The sequence below is a fragment of the Tenrec ecaudatus genome, chromosome 17, assembly GCF_050624435.1.
Source record: "Tenrec ecaudatus isolate mTenEca1 chromosome 17, mTenEca1.hap1, whole genome shotgun sequence".
Classification (NCBI taxonomy): Eukaryota; Metazoa; Chordata; class Mammalia; order Afrosoricida; family Tenrecidae; genus Tenrec; species Tenrec ecaudatus.
The window spans coordinates 21,309,034-21,326,736 of record NC_134546.1 but is presented as its reverse complement, the minus strand read 5'-3'; the positions used below and the strand labels follow the sequence as shown (position 1 = coordinate 21,326,736).

General features: G+C 45.9%; 1 protein-coding gene across 1 annotated transcript in view; it reads left to right on the top strand.

The window, feature by feature from the left end:
• Positions 1-4,673: 4,673 nt before the first annotated feature.
• The window catches only part of ALK (ALK receptor tyrosine kinase), an 897,834-nt gene continuing 884,804 nt past the window's right edge, over positions 4,674-17,703 (top strand). The window contains exon 1 of the mRNA XM_075536070.1: positions 4,674-6,270. Coding sequence (XP_075392185.1) covers positions 5,595-6,270 — 676 coding nt within the window. The 5' untranslated portion in view covers positions 4,674-5,594. The remainder of the gene's footprint in view (positions 6,271-17,703) is intronic.

Genomic DNA, 17,703 nt, shown 5'->3' with positions numbered 1-17,703 from the left:
CCTCCCTCATGAGCCCTTGATAATTTATAAATTATTGTTTTGTCATATCTTGCCCTGTCTGACGTCTCCCTTCACCCCCTTTTCTGTTGTCCATCCCCCAGGGAGGTCACATGTAGATTCTTGTAACTGGTTCCCCCTTTCCAATCCCCTCTCCCTCTACCCTCCCAGTATTGCCACTCACACCCCTGGTCCTGAAGGTATCATCTGCCCTGGATTCCCTGTGCCTCCAGCTCCTATCTTCACCAGTGTACATCCTCTGTTCTATGTAGACTTGCAAGGTAAAATTCGGATCATGTTAGTGGGTGGCAGGGGGGTGGGGGTGGCGGGGGAGAAAGCATTTAGGAACTGGAGGAAAGCTGTATTCTTCATTGGTGCTACATCGTACCCTGACTGACTCATCTCCTCCCCTAGACCCCGCTGCAAGGGGATCTCCAGTGGCCGACAAATGGGCTTTGGGTCTCCACTCTGCACTTCCCCCTTCATTCACTCTGGTAAGATTTTTTTTGGTTCTGATGATGCCTTATACCTGATCCCTTCGACACCTTGTGATTGCTTTGTTGCTTCTGAGCTAGATGGCTGCTTGTTTACCTTCAAGCCTTTAAGACCCAGACTCTATCTCTTTTGATAGCTGGACACCATCAGCTTTCTTCGCCGCATTTGCATATGCACCCATTTGTCTTCAGCGATGGTATCCTGGAGTGTGCACCCAATTATATGATTTTTTGTTCTTTGATGCCTGATAACTGATCCCTTTGGAACCATGTGATCACACAGGCTCGTGTGTTCTTCCATGTGGGCTTTGTTTCTTCTGAGCTACGGCATGACATTGACTCCGTGGCAATGACTTTTGAGTGTCCTTTTATCTAAAAAGGTTATCTAAACCACTAGTGATCTAGAACCTGGCTACTGCCTGGACTCTGATATTCATGCTACTCCACCCATATAGACCTTGCTCCTTGGTGTCCCCGAGCGACAGACACCTCAGGGCATTTGCACCTGCTGTTCTTTTGTGCAGAAAGCTCTCTCTAGATCTTGGCATGATTATCTGCTTCCCACCTTTCAAAACAGAACTCCAACTGTGATTTCACACAAAGGCCTTCTCCGACTACCCCGGATAAATGCTAGGACGTAACCCTTCTGCGAGGGGGCGCTCTACCTTGTTCAGAGCAATATTACTGCAGCTTAGAACAGCGTCCACACAGAGAAAGTGCTCAAAGATGTCCCCAACTGAGGACCTGATTTAATCAACCCCGTAGATATCAGTCAGATGTTGTGGTTTTTATAGGTAGATTTTGTCTGACGTTACAATACTATGTTTGGAAATGCCAATACTCCTTCCCTCATGGAAAAGAATTCAAGCACATGCTACTTCACCAAGAGGTTCATTTCCCCCTCTCCAGAAATTGGGGGTTTCATGAAGAAGGATTTGGTGGCTTTCATACCCTCCTTGGCCATTTTCTCTCCCAGTGTGTGTTCTGTGACTTTCCCTCTGTCCCCAGCTGCCTAAGCCACCTGTAGGATGACCCAGTCTCTTTCACCCACTGTCCCCTCAGGGATTTCACTACCTCCTTTGCGTAACTGCCTGGGCCCATCTCTCTTGGAGTTGGTCTTTCAGTTTCTTTCTCTGTTCACCTCAGTCCATCCCAGCCTAGTTCATCCGACTCCATTTTCATTCACAGTAAAAAGGGTGAAGAGACAGATTTTGTGGTCTAATATTGGGGTTCAAATCATTGGAGTTCTAACTCATAACCTGTGCACTTTGACTATTGGGAGTTTACCCTCTCTCTGAGCTTCACTTTTTGATCTACAGAGTAAAGACAGACATCTGACTTCCCCTTACAGAGTCCCTCTGAATATGAAGTCCAATAACACCCAGGAATTATTTGAACTGTGCTGGCACCGAATATGTGCACAACGACCTGCTAATGATAGTTGCCTACGCTTTATCTTTCTCACTCCATCTTCTTCACTTATCCTTCATTGTCCCATCCCTTGCCCTCTAATTTGCACCCTGTGACTTGCTTGCTGTTTGACCTTGGGCGAGTGATCTTTGGCTCTCTAAATCTTAGTCATTTTGTCTCTGCCATGAAAATAATCATGTACTTTCTCCCACAAAGTCAGGGGTCCCTGTCCACAAAGAGTCCATGTGTTGGGTGCTAAAAGGTTAGAGGTTTGAGTCCACACAGAATTGCCTACTTAGGAAGAAAGGCCTGAAGATCGGCAATGCGTAGGGTGGGAGTGGGACAGGGAAGCCATTGGAAATCCCCAGGGAGCAGTTTTTATCTGACACACAGGGGATTTCCAGGAGTCAAAATTGACTTGAGGGCATCTTCTTTGATCTGATTTGGTCCCCAGAGGTCACAGTGACACACACATATACATATACACCCTCAGGTGCGGATGTATAGGGCCCCTAAAGATTGTATAAACGTTTCTTGCTACCTCCTTTCTAAAAATAATCAAGAGAACAGGTAAACAGATATATATTGAGAATGATTTAACCTACAGAAAAAGGTACTGCCTCTTCCTTGAGGTTGTTTGAGAAAATCTATTAAAAAACAGAAGCATTCAAGGAAATCCCAGGGTTCTTCAGGTGCAAAGGTGAGGCAAGCTGTCAAGGGACAATTCAACCGGGAGTTCCAAGTCTCTGCAGCCCCCTAGTGGCCATGTGTTGCAGCTGAGGATTCAGCAGCAACTGATTACTCCCCACATTGATTGCTTTTCTCCAGTCTAGGATACACTGGCTGGCACTGAGCTTGGTTTTTTGAACTGATCTAGAGGAGTCAGAGCTGAGGTGTGTGGTAGTGTGGCAGATGAAAGAGTCTGGATTTTATTTTATTTTTACAGTAAAGACAGAAACATTTTTTCGGCCACCGTGCTTGCTGGCAAAATCGAATGAAAATGTAAATATGTGTTTGCACATATTAGGACCTTTCACCTCTCTGCCCTTTCCCTCTGCTATTTCTTGCTCCATCTCCCTCACACATTCCACTGAAGTAGAAGCGTCCATTCTCCTTGGGCAAGATAATTGTTTGCTCTTACGCTTGTAGAACCAGTGCATCCTGTCTTAGTTCCAGGGAAGAGCCGGCTGCAAGTCAAATGAAGGAAGTTGCCAAACAGAGCCGTAAGCAAGACATTCCGAGAATCAATATTCCTTTTTATTAGATCTTCCAATTGCCAAAAGCCAGTGCTACGATGCTGGGAAGAACACAGCTGGGAAAGCAGAGATTCAGCTTGACTACCACCTCTGGTGGCACCCTGGCCACGTCACTGACCCTTCTGGAGCTCAGCAATTCTACCAGGAGGTTCCTCTGTTCCTTCTTGGCTGTGAACGCCCTGTGAGAGGATCTTGCCATATTTCTACTTCTGACAGTTCTTCAACGCCTGGAATTAACCTTAGAGAATAATGGAGGGATTCCTGTGACTCCACGCGTTATCAGTACAGCCTATTTTCTGTGTTCTGCCTTGACAGTTTGGGATGGAGGGAGGGAAAAGAGGTATTTACAGGTAAGTCAAAAAGTCTGGAATGCTGGACACTAATTCCCAAGGTTGTGAGAAAGTGCCTGACTATTCCTCCCACCTTCCAGAGCCCTGTTTCCTGAGAAGGAGAGTGTCTGGATTGTCCCACATGGACTAAGGGAGGGGAGAGGATAAGAGTCCTTGAGTCTTCGTGACTGCGGGTCACAAATGAATGTGTGATTCAGGGGAACTCAGTGACACCGGAATTAAAGGCTTCCTTTGCAGGGACTGAACGCCGTGGTGACTTAGTGAGATCTTCGAGGTGTGCAGTTCGAAACCACCAGCTTCTTGGTGATAGAAAGAGGAGGCTTTCTAATCCCTTAAAGAGTTACAGTCTTAGAAACACACAGGGGTAGTTGCACCTGGTCCTAAAGGATCGCCAAGAGTCGCATTTGACCCCAGGGCAGGAACGAGCACAAACCCAGGCACCATTGTGAGAAAGCGCAGGGACAGGGGGCGCTGATTCTACGCCTGACGCTTATGGGTTCTAACTCAAGAACCACTCCGTAGACCAGCGCCACCCACCTGCCCCTATGCCCTCCATCTGTGGACGGCCAGGTCCCCAGGAACGCGTTTCAATAACGGAAGGGTCGTAGAGGATTCGGTCTCAGGGCCCGAATCCAAGCTCTTCTTGGATTTGGCAATGTCGCGCGGTCACACCTCCCCCTCTCCCTTGCCTGCCTCTAGTTTTATACCGGAACCTGCTTTTTCCGAAGTCGGACCCGTTTAATCTCTCAAATGCATAATTAGGGAGAGTGCTCGATTGCGCAAAGGCCTTTTCTAGTCCTCCCATTTGTCCAAATTACGCCCCTGGCTGTTCACACAACGGAGAACTAGGGCAGGGAAACTGGAGGAAGAGAAGGAAGCAGGGGGGTGAGAGGGAGGAAGGGAGGGGCGGGCTCTGAGCTTTTCTCAATGAATGCTGAGGCCTCTACAGATTTGCATAGGGGCCGGTCTTGGCGTACCATTGGCTGGCCGTCGCGGACGGGGCGGGGCTGGCTGGCGCGGGCCGGGCAGTGGCGCGTAGTTGGCGGACGAGTCGCCCCGCCCCTGTCGCGGCCCCGCCCCCTCCAGGCGCGCGCTCGCGGCTCCGCCAGCTGCAAGTGGCGGGCGCCCAGGCAGATGCAATCCAGAGGCTCCGGGGGCGGCAGCGACGGTAGCAGCTGGCACCTCCCGTTGCCACTTGGCGGCTGAGGGTCGCGGGGCATCGAGAGACCTTCTACTCGCCCTCCAGCCGGCCACCCGAAGCCCGGGTGGCTGCAGACTGGTGCGGAGTGGGCAGCAAGATTTCGGGCTGCCTAGCGCTGAATGAATGCTTTCACCCGGCTGCAGCCGCCGGGGCCACCTCGGGGCGAACTCTGAGGAGCCGCGAGCAAGGGTGCTGCAAACTTGCAAGGCGACCGGAGCCTCCGCTCCTCCCGGCGAGGGCTCTGATTCCAGCCGCGAACTTCCGCGCGCCGCGCAGCCCGGAGGCTTCCGGCTGCCGAGGGTCGAAGGAGGGTAAGCTAGCAGGCATCCTGTGCGCCCCGTTCCAGCCCAGACAAGGGGACAGGAGCCCGGGGGGAAGTGAGGAGGCGGCTAGCAGAGCGGGCGCCAGGTCGGAGTCGGCGTTCCTAGGCGGGAAAGTTGCGGCGCTGAGGAAATCGCCGGGAGAGCGGACCGACCACAGCTCAGACCACGGGGGGCAGGAGAGCCTGGCGCCAAACCGCCGCCTTCCTTCACCCCGAGTAGTTCCTCTCATTCGGGAACACAGAGAGCTACAGACCAGGCGCGACGAGAGCCTCGGGGTCCGCGGTGTGGAGCTCAGCGCACTTCAGGGTCTCTGGACGCCCCCCACCCGCCGTCCTCTGAGCTTACAGCCCTGCTCCAGTCAGATTTCTACTCGCAGCCTTGGAGTTGGGGGAAAGTGAGCGGACCCGGTGCACGCCCAATCCCGCAGAGGGCAGGTGCCCGGAACCAGTCCGGACCTAGGACCTTTCTGAGGCCCTTCCCCCTCGGAGGGGGCGTGGAGGCTGAGGCTGCGCTGGGGGTGGGGGTCGTCGGGAGACTGGTGTCAGCAGCTCTCCTCTGGAGGGATGGGAGCCCTCAGGTCCCCGTGGCTGCTGCTGCTGCTGCAGTCGCTGGTAGCGGCCGCCTCGGGCTCCGAGATCCGGTCCAGCCAGCGCTCCGGCTCCCTCGCCGCGGGGCCGCCGCTGCAGCCCCGCGAGCCCCTCAGCTACTCCCGCCTGCAGAGGAAGAGCCTGGCGGTGGACTTCATCGTGCCCTCGCTCTTCCGCGTCTACGCCCGAGACCTGCTGCTCCCGCTGCCCTTCCCCTCCGAACGGAGGGCTGGACGGCCCGAGGCGCGCGGCTCCCTGGCCCTCGACTGCGCTCCGCTTCTGGGGCTTTTGGGGCCGCCGCCCGGGCTCTCCTGGGGCTCGGAGGCCGGCTCTCCAGCCCCAGCGCGCACGCTGTCCAGGGTGCTGAAGGGCGGCTCGGTGCGGAAGCTCCGGCGCGCCAAGCAGCTGGTGCTGGAGCTGGGCGAGGAGGAGGTCCTGGAGGGCTGCGTGGGCCCCCCCGGGGAGGCGGTGGCCGGGCTGCTCCAGTTCAACCTCAGCGAGCTGTTCAGCTGGTGGATTCTCCACGGCGAAGGGCGGCTACGGATACGCCTCATGCCGGAGAAGAAGGCGTCCGAAGTGGGCAGAGAGGGAAGACTGTCCGCGGCGATCCGAGCCTCGCAGCCCCGCCTTCTGTTCCAGATCCTGGGGACTGGTGAGCGACTCCTGCCAGAGTGTGCTGGGCGGGATGGGTTTTTTCGTCTCACCGGTTTGCAATCACTAGGAACTATCCCTCTCCCGTTCTCAAACCCACGACCTCTGCTTCTTGGCTTTCTCTAGCCCCTCCACAGAACTCCTTCCCTGGCTCCACCGTAGAGTCTTGTTTCTTCCAGAATGTAGTCACTTCCCAAGGGGCTTCCTTTCTCTTGAGAAAGCAAACAAGTTGGGAGAAAACTTTCCTGTTCTTGATGGAATGTCACTCATACACAGTCGGAGCACAAATTGGATAGCCTTCCTCCCACACCTCTGGGACTGTTGGGGACACTTCTGTGAGTGTAGGTTCCAAACTCTCAGAGTATCTTAATACAGTTGCCCTTCTTCTTACCCCTGGCCCCCATTGCCCCCTTATCTGACACTAGATATTTGGGGGAATAGGGTATATTTGATCAAGGAAGAGAAACCCCTCTCGGTTATAGTATTGAATCCTACCCACTGTCCACCCCACAATGTTGACTTTCCACACATTGGCCTTAATTCATTGTCCCGCGTTTCCCTGATGTGCCCTGGAAGGCTCTGCCTAAGAGTGCCTCAGAGGACCTAAGGATGTGGAGAGGGAGGGAGGGAGGGAGAGAGAGAAATTGATAGATACATGATAGATAGATAGATAAACAGACAGATAGATGAAAGATAGAGAGACTTGCGTTGGGTGGGCCAAAGGGGGACAATGGTTGGCTCTCCAGCCGTGTTCTTTCCCTGTTTCCCCCTGTCCCTCTGAGCCTTCGCTTAAACGTCTGCAGCAGCAGTTCTCGATGACAGTCTCTGTCAGGCTTGTTTCACTGCAGAACTTGCTGCTGGACATTCCTGGTATGAAGTTTCTGTTTCATTGCTCCCTCATTTTCTTCCCGTATTTATCAAGTTGGAGGAGTTGGTACAAGCACTTCCTCCCAGCTCCTCCCTGACTATCCTATGACTGGAAAACCAGGTGGTTTTGAATGGATATGTCTCTTGTGAGATCACTGGGGAAGGCCTTGTGAATCAAATATTACAATGCAAATGAATGAGAACAGCACAGAAAATAAGTCATGCCTTTTAAAAAACCTGCATTAATTCCACTGAGCAGCCCCGGTTCCTTTTCTATCATTCTCATCGTCAGAAATAAATGAAGTTGTTATGCTTCACTGGTTACTAATGCTTAACATTAATTGGATGGAAAGCATTGAGAAAAGGTCCATTGTTGAGCTACAAGTATCTCCAGTGCCTGTCCTGACTCACAAGCTTATACTCCACCACCGCCACACACCCAATATTCTCATGCAGCAGGGATATTCAGAAGCTGAGATGCTATTACCATTACACAGAAAACACACGGGCATGTGTTCATTTAGAAAGACAGTAGAGATGCACATTTCAACATTAGCACGAAAGCCACAGACACCTAAAATGAACCTTTGGTGTCCACTGTTGAGATTCATATCGTCCGTAGTAAAACTCGTGGTTCTGATGAGTTTGGCAGCATCCTCTATGGATTGAGAGGGGAGACTGATACCGTTGTCTTACCAAGGATAGTTTTGTAAAGAACAGCTGGGCTTTCATGTCCTTGTGGCGTCTGTGTTTTATAAAGCAACGCTTTCTTTTAGTGCCCAGTAATTTTGTAATAGGTATAAAAATGACTTCTGTGGAAATGTAGATTTTCTTCTACTTTCATGTTTGTAGGTGGCGCTGGAACTTCCCTATCACCTCTTGTTAAATGACCATGGGCCCACGTATCCTAAATCAACCTTGTCAGATGCTAGCCAAAGGCAAAAGGGGTCCTTTCTTTAGATGCAAACTTACTTTGCCATGAGGCTCTCAGTGGGTGTCTCTAAAGAGTCACGTGCTTAATGCACTTGAAATGTACTCCTGTCTAGCCTTGGTTAACGAGCTGGAGCAGTTGAGTGGGGGATGGGGGGGCTTCATGTAGAAAGGAATGCTCTCCAGGAGCTATGCAGCTACTGTCTGTAGGGAAGCATTGTGAGCAGCCAGAGTCCTCCCTCGGCAGCACCGTCTGTTTGGCAGCTGGACCAAGCCCTTATGCATCATTTGACGCAGCTAGCAGAGCCGGTTTCAGAAAGAGCCAGGATTCTGCCATTAAAAGGCTGAAATTTTTGGCCAAGTGTTTTTCAGCAGGATTGGGATCAAATGATTATTGATGAGATCAAATAAGACACTAAGTGTAACTGGATGAGCTCCCCATGACCTCTAGAGAGACTGGCAGCTTATTGCAAAGCACTTCTGGCCTCCTGGTGATCACACTTGGAACAGGCTGGACTTCCCTGCCTCCGAGGACATATGCTGTCTGCAGCGAGGCTGCTGGCCATGCAAGACTATTTCCTTGCCTTACCACCGCCTCCCCAGATTCACTGAGGTACAGTCTCCACGGCAGACTTCCCCATAAAGTAGACACACCCTGCTGTAGAATGTTTCACGTTGGAACAAATATATATCACTGCGATCCCAATCATTTTCTTGTATGGAAATTCAAGCTTAAGTCTTGCCACTGGAATTGATTTTTCTATTTATCATGTTTGGAAAAATAGATTTATTTTCTTTATATAGGCTTTGATTTATAGAACAGATATTTAACTCTTCTATGACACGAGGCATTCAGTTATACAAAAGGAAGGTGGTCACCAGTCATCTCACTTCCCCCTGTTTCTGCCCAAGTGAGTGGTGGTCTGACCTAGAGGTGAATGACTATGCCGATGGCTGTGTGTGTGTGTGTGTGCCACCCCTTGTGATTAGGTGCCTGAGCAGGAACCATGGGTAGGGATGTGGTTTGGATTGTCTGAGGGGACTAAAAAGATGTATGTGTAATCTTAAAACACATGACAAGTTAAGGATTTTCCTTTGTGGGGGACGTGGAATGCAAATGTGGGATCAGCGTTTCAAAGTCTGAAGCAATTCCCCAACATGTCCTTTGGTTGTGAAGAGGTTGTTTCTGGGGCTTTATGAATCATGATGCACCTTCTGGGAACAACTCAAATCACAGGAAATATGTGGAATATATCTATCTTGAGGTCAGTACATGGCTTATGGCTCCAATTTGCATGTTCTTTTGGAGGTGCTTTGAGGTCTTCCCCAGGCAAGGGTCTGGAGAATGATGCATTGTGGGATAGTAGGACCCCTATTCTTATAAGCATTTCTCCTTCTCCACGCCTGGAGAGGGGATATATGGTTTGGGTTTTCACTATACTCTGGAGAGACCTGAGCAATTTGGAATAGATGTTTGTAATGCAGTGCACTTGACCCTTAACCTCCCATACTGTCAGTCTCTTCCCATTTCACTTCTGGAGGGGGGAAGAGAGAGCAAGGGAAGATAGAAGGGGAATTGGAGCCCCCAGAAGGGATATCAGTTATTGGAGGTGAATTGGGAGAGCTGGAACTGGTCCAGAGAAGAGCAGAGAGCTGATTTAAGAGTTGAAGGGACTGATTTATGATGAAAGATGAAAAGAATTAAATATATGTGGTGGGGCTAAGTGGTGATGAAGGGAGAGCCATGGTAACAATCTATGAATCTCTGAAGAGGGAGAGTGGCAGCGAAGGAGAGGAGTTATTTCATGTGGTCCGTGGAAGAAACAGGATGAGACGTGCAGAAGGAAACTTTAGGTTGGATATCAGAGAAACCTTCTTATATTCAGAAATCGATAGTCCTCTGACGATGGAAAGGAATTCCAAGGGAGTAGGAAGTAAGGTGAGCTGTGGGTTAGACAAGCCACACCATTCATAATTAATCAGGTCTTTGTTTTCTTACGTGAGGAAGGCATGGCTAGGAGGAGCTGGGTGGGGGTACAGCAGCAGGAATTCAGGTCTCTTGAGATCTTATTCCTGAGAGTCTATTATTGGTGTTTCCAGAGGGCAAGACAATCATTGCATATTATCTTTGAATGCGGTGGAAAGAGCTTATAAGAAGATTGTTAGGGGGGGAAAAACTTTTAAAAATTACTATGTTTATCCTCTCCCTTCCACCTATATACTCTGATTAAACACAAAGTATGTCTCTGGAGTGCTTATCCTACCTGTGTACAATGGGGAGGCAACTTCCCAGATAAGCACATTATAGTTATAAGACACATCTATATTTATGTGTTGCATCAAATCATGGAGTGGGACAAAAGGTGACTTGGGTCTTGGGAATATGGCAGTGAAATCTTCAGATCTAGATCCATAAAATCTAGATGGATGGACACCTACTGGCCCCCTGAGAACCCTTTGAAATAATGAGAATAAATAATAAAGATGAAAAATGCTGCCATTTGAAACAAGAACATATTCACCACCAGTTTAATATTTCACAAAACTACAAACTTAAAACAAGATCTACTTGAGGCTTGGGTATGTGGTAGGTGGTTATGGAAAAATAGCATTCTCATGAATAAAAAGTAGTTATCTCTATAAAGAAGTTGGTTGACTGAAGGTTGGGGGAATAGGCCTGAAGGGTGGGAGGAGAAGAGGCAGAGGTGAACCAGCAGAAGTTAGGGTGCCCTGTTACTCTTAGGGTTACTGCCAGGTGACCTTGCTTCATCGGGATTTTCTGTCTGACCAAAGAACATTTTGTCTTCATCTAGAGCTACTATCAGTGATCTAAAGGGGCCCTGCTGGTGCTGTTGGGTATTAGACAGCTAACTACAAAGTTAGCAGCTCAAACTCACCAGCTGCTCTGAGGGAGAAAGATGAGACTGTCTGCTCTCATAAAAAGTTACAGGCTTTGGAACTCTACCGAGGGTCCCTATGGGTTAGAATCCACTCAGTATCAATGGGCTTGTTGGTTTGTTTGTTTAGATGAGAAAAGATGAAGCAGGACATTTGAAAAGTAAGTCGCCGTGAAGTATTCTGATTCCGTGGCAGTTGTATGGGGCTTCACAATGTATAAAGCACTATCACATTTATTTATTTTTATCAATACTGTTCAGTAATCAGGGGAACATGTATTTTATTTTCTAAATGGACTAACTATAATGCAGATATTTGATCATTTAGAAACTATTGTTTATTTATTGAGAGCTGATGAGATGCCAGTTGCTGTCCGAAGTATTCACAAGCACTGCAAATCCCCCCCCCCCTGGTCTCTGCATCCATCAAGTTTATTCTGACTCATAGTGATCCTTAGAGGACAGAATAGAACCACCTGCTATGGGTTTCTGAGACTGTCAATCTTTATGGGAGCAGAAAGCCTCTTCTTGGTCCTGTCAAGTGCCTGGGAGTTTGAAACTGCTGACCCTGTGGTTGGTGGCCCAGGTAGTAACCCATTGTGCCACCAGCTCTTAAACAAATAAATAGCTTTATGTTATTCTTACTAGAAAGCCATTCAACACATATTTGGTCAAAATAGCCATGGCATTGGAAAAGCTCCCTAACATCCTTGAGGCCTACTTTCATCATTAGAAAAATGGGCTTAGTAATCATTTCTATCTTAAAGATTTATTATACAGATGAAAATACTGAGCTTAATGTCTGATACATAACAAAATTTTCCATTAATATGAATCATTGTGAGTCTTTTCTATCAGTAGTCATGCCCAAGGCCTTTGAGTATGGTTAGGCAGATTGTGCGTCGATGTGAATTGTGAAATATCAGTTATACAGTCTGTATATGTGTCCATCTTCATTGACCAGCATTAGGGCTGTGTGGTTCTTTATGCAACTAACTTCTAACCCCCAAGAGATGATGAATGGATCAATGGAAAATGAAGAGTCTGACCAGTGTAGTAGTTTCTGTTGTGACATTGTAGGAGGCTTGTCTTTCTCAGGAATGTGCATGAGAAGGAAGAATGAGGAATGGTATTCATTTAATTTCCATCAACTGGTACCATGGACTTCGAAAAGCAAAACCAATTTTGTCTTTGAAGCAGTACAGAGTGCTTGTTAGAGGCAAGGATGGCTACACTTCATCCTACCTACTTTGGACACGCTGTCAGGAGAGACCAGTCCCTGGAGCAGGACCTCATGTTTGGAGCATGTGACAAAGAGGAAGGCTCTCAATGAGAGTGATGGACACAGTACCTGAAGCAATGGGCTCAAGCCTAGGAACCATTGTGAGGACAGTGCAGGAATGGGCAGGGCTTGGTCTTGTGCATAGGGTCGCTATGGGTTAAAAGAGACTCCATGGCGCCTAACAGCAACTTACAGTATTCTCTTGCAGATATTTAGGCCAAAGATTCAAACAGCATGATCACAATCCAATCCCTTTTTTGTTTGTTTTTCCCCCCTCTACAGAAAGAAGCCAAGCCATAAATTTACAAAGTACTAATGTTAACAAAGGGGGAGAAGGAAACAGAGGCATCAGAATAGAGTGGTCTTCAGACAGCGGATGTTCCTTAACTGAGAGTGCTCTGTCCAATCTAAGGCCTCTTATACCTTTAGCATATCTATCTGGAACTGTGTAAGCCTTTTCCTTACATTTCCAGTCTTTACCATTTATTTTCAAGTGGAGGATATGGAGAGAAATACAGTACCATCTGAGTAACTGACATGAGTCCACTAAGAGCAACCATGCCCTTGAGATTCCAGGGAGACATATAACCCAGGCACTTGAGGTCAAGGCCTCTAATTAAAAGAGGCTTTTAGGCAAACAAATAGCATGTTACAGATAGTGGTTTCTAAGAACTATTGAAAGCCTTTCCTTTCAAAGGATGCACACAAGTACTGTCTCTGCTTGGGAAAAGAGGAAGTTTAGGGAGTGTTGGAGAATGGTCATAGATCCAGGCAGAGATCACTGAGTACAAAGGTATCAAAAAGGGAATGATTTCTTTCTTAGAGCCATTTTGCTATCCTCCAGTCTAGGGTGGAGTGGTTATTTCTTCAGCAACCAATGGTTTGGGTTCTTTCCCATAGGCCACAGTGTGTGAGATGCAGATATGAAAGTAGTGAGAGGGATCCGGGTGCCCTACCAGTGTGCTGCGTTTCTGGGGAACGCTATTTGCTGTTGTTGTTTCAGTAGATTTTGTGATGCACTTTCCAGCTGGGCTGTTTTGAGCACGGGTTTTCCCCCCAGGGAAATTCCATCAGGTTCATCTGGTGACATAATGTAGGCATGCCAGAAAGTGGGAGGCTGGGGCAGGAGGAGAGCTCCCTTGGGGACAGATACACCAACCACTTGGTTAATTAAGAGTCTGCGTTCCTGGTATTTCTGGCTAAGTAACATCAGGTGCTTGGAGAGGTGGGCAGCAGCTCTTCCCTGGAGAAATGAAAAGGCTAAAGGGGAGGTGTGGAAAACGCGTGAGCTCAGAGGACAAAGTAAATCTGGATCAGCTTAAAGGAAAGTAGGCAACTGGTCGAAAGAAGTAAGAAGGCAAATTTAAGTAATTGAATACCCCCCTCCCCTTTCCTATTTACGTTCTATTGAGTTTTCCCTAAGATATGGACCAATGAAGGTAGGTATATCACTAGGACTACTTTCTAAGTCCTTTATATATCTCAGCCTAGAAAATTAAAGCAAGAGCCAGATTAGGAACTAGGAGACTTAGATTCCATTCTGGTACTAACCTTTTGTTATCTTTGAAATCTTAGACAACTCCCTTAAACTCACTGAGGTGTGGGGCCTTGGTTCCTAAAGGAGATATCAGCCTGCCTTGACGACCTCAGGGAGTCATTATGGATATTACCATATATGGTCTTCCTAACAACTGAATGCAGGCTATGTTACTGACTGTTCTATGCGTGCTTGAAAAGAACATGCATTCTGCTGTTGTTGAATGGAGTGTTTGCTAAATGTCAGTTAGGCCAGTTTGGGTAATAGTGTTCAAGTCATTTGTATCCTTATAGATTTTCATATGTTTGTCAGATGGCTGACAGATAGTGAGTGCAAACGTCTCCAAGTTTGGGGTTTGTCTATTTCTCCTTTAAATGCTATCAGTGTTTGGTCCATGCATTTAAAAGACTATTATTATTAGGTGTATATACATTTAGAATTGTTAGATCTTATTGATGATTTGACTTACCAGTTTCTGATATCTATTTTCCCTGGTTTCAAGTTTACCTTGGATGATATTAATACTGGTGTTTCTATTTTCCTTTGACTAGGGTTTGTATGGTTTATCTTATGTGTCTATACTTTTACTTTCTAATCTGGGTATTGGGATTTAAAGATAATTTCTTAGGGAAAGCACATAGTTGAACCTTGTTTTCTTTCTTTTTAAATTTAATCTGATAATTCCTATCTCTTACTTAGTAAATTAGGCCATTTACATATAATGTTATAATTGATTTGGTTGGATATCTCAGCTATGTATTTCTGGGTGTCACTTATGCTCTTTGTTCTTCTCTTTCCTTCATCTACTGAGTTTTTTGAGTATATTTTAGTGTTGTAGTTTTAATGATCTAGTGGTTTTATTTACAAACTTTTATTAATATTTTAATTGTTCTTGTAGATATTATATATATATATCCAGTTACTCTATGTAGAATTAATATGTCACCACTTCAAATAAAATATTGGAGCCTTACTGACAAATGATATCCCTTTATCATCCCTGCTAAATGTTATAGTTGTTACATGTATTCTGTCTATGTAATTTAATACCATGCAACAGATAGTTGTATATATACATTTTTTTTCTTGAAAAAGTGATACATATTTTAAGAAATTTGTTGTTGTTGTTAGGTGCCATTGCGTTAGTTCTGACCAATAATAACCCTACGTCCAACGGGTCCGAGCACTGCCCAGTTCTGCAGCATCCCCACAATTGCTCTTATGTGTGAGCTCATTGATTTTCAGCTACTTGGTCAGAGCTAACTCAGTGGCATAAAATATACTAATGAGGACTCTTTGTATTGGGGTGTATGTGTGTGTCAGTTTATGTGAATGCACATATGACCACAATCATGGACAATGACAAAAGAGATAAGGGAATAAAATGTTTCAGTGAAAGGTACATAACAACATAGTTACCTATTTAACATTTTCTATATTGCTCAGTGGGACTGCTTACATTCTTCACATTATGTCAGCATTCTCATTAGTCTGTACCAGTTGTTGTTCCCAAGAGCCTCATCTTTGTTCCTTTCCTCCTCATGTAGGTTTAGAGTGCTTGTTGACCATTTAGTCTCAGATAAATACGCTTTTATTTCTTCTGGACATTTTTAGCCGGGTACAGGAATATCTAGGCTGACAGGTCTTTTCTAAAAAGAGTGCTGATTTCTGCCTTCTCTACTATCTGAGGAACAATCTGTGGACATTCCAGCTGTTGTCCTCCATGTGTCTGCTGGCAAGTTGTTTTTTTTTTTTTTGCTTTTAGAAGTTTGGTTGTAATATCTCTGTGTGTGATTTCATTTAACTTTACCTGTTTATAATGTGTAAAGGGTCTTGAAATTGTAACATATAAGTTTATATTCTTTACCAAATTTGGGGATTTTTCAGGCATTAATTCTTCAAATACATATTTTTTAATTTAATTTATTATTTTAATTAAAAATCATTTTATTGGGGGCTCTTACAGTTCTTATCACAATCCATACATCTATCCATCATGTCAAGCACATTTGTACATTTACTGTCATCACCATTTTCAAAACATTTTCTTTCTACTTGAGCCCTTGGTATCAGCTCATTTCCCCCCAAGTCCCTACCCTTCCTCCCTTATGAACCCTTGATAATTTATAAAATTTTTTTTCATGTCTTACACTGACTGCTGTCTCCCTTCACCCACTTTTCTGTTGTCAGTCCCCCAGGAAGGGGGTTATATGTAGATCATTCTGATCGGTTCCCCTTTTCTTCCCCCACTTTCCTCTTGCTATTCTGGTATTGCTATTCTTATTATTGGTCCTGAGGGGTTTATCTGTACTGGATTACCTGTGTTCCCAGCTCTTATATGTATGCAGGTACATGCTCTAGTCTAGCTGGATTTGTAAGGTAGAATTGAGATCATGATAGTGGGAGGTGGGGAAAGTTGTATGTTCCATTGGTGCTATACTGCACCCCTGACTGGCTCGTCTCTTCCTTGTGACGCTTCTGTGAGGGATATCCAATTTTCTACAGATGGGCTTTGGGTCTCCACTCTGAACTCCCCCTCATTCACATTGATATGATTTTTTGTTTTGGGTTTTTGATGCCTGATACCTGATCTGATCAACACCCCATGATCACACAGGCTGGTGTGATTCTTCCATGTGGACTTTTTTCCTTCTCAGCTAGATGGCCACTTGTTTATCTTAAGCCTTTAAAACCTTGACACTATATCTTTGATAGCTGGGCACCATCAACTTTCTTCACTACATTTGCTTATGTACCCATTTTTTCTTCAGCGATTGTGTTGGGAAAGTGAGCATCACAGAATGTTGGGTTATTAGAACAAAGTGTTTTTGCATTGAGGGAGTACTTGAGTAGAGGCCCAATATCCATCTGCTACCTAATGCTTAACATATAAATATATGTACATAGATCTTTCCCTATCATTATAAATATATTTACATATGTATATGTCTGTATTTAGACCTTTATAAATGTCCTTTGCCTCCTCATTCTTTCCTCTAGATCCTTTTACTTTCTTCTTGTCCTACTATCATGTTCGGCCTTCATTTCAGGTTTCTGTAATTCTTCTTCACTGCATTTCCCTTTATTAAGCCCCATCAGGCATCCTACACCTTCCTTGCCATTGATTTTAGGTCACTTGTTTCCTTGTCCCTGGGTTTGTTGACAAAATTAGTGTTATTAAGCTATAATTAATACATCATACAATTCAGTAGTTAGTCATATTAAGAAGGGTTGAACAATCATCCCCACAATCAACTTGGGAAATTTTTTTTAACTTTTTGTACTCATTGGTGTTGATGCCTCCCCTTAGTGCCCCATCACTCTATGAGAAAGCAGAGGATATTAAAAATTCAGAATAAATTGAAAATGGTTCCAAAGGACATTCTAATGACATGTCGTTACTTGTTACATTCCAGTCTGAGTACAGCTGCTAAGAACCAATTTACAGTGCTCTTTGTGAGATATTAGGACTGTTCGTATTCCTCGTCTATGGACAGTGGGGATTCCCCAGGGAATCAATCCATATAGGAACCCTGCAGATGTATTTTGGGCTTCTATTGTCATCCAGAACATTCCACAAATTAGGTGTTTAAAATTGGGGCATTGGTACCATTTGCTCCTCCAAGATTGGATCTTACTGTTAACAACCTTTGGATCACACAGGCTGGTGTGCTTCTTCTATGTGGACTTAGCTGGCTCCTCAATTAGATGGTACTTGTTTTGTTGAGACAAACCTTTAAGACCCTACATCCTATTTTTCCTGATAATGAGTCCCCAACTGATTTATTCACTATGCTTTGCCATTGCATTCATATCTTCTTGATCTCCTCATGAAGTTATCAGGCAGGACCATGTTATAAGAACTAATTGCTAGGGCTATGATCAAGTGAGAGCTGAAACTCCATTCATATAACTACAGTT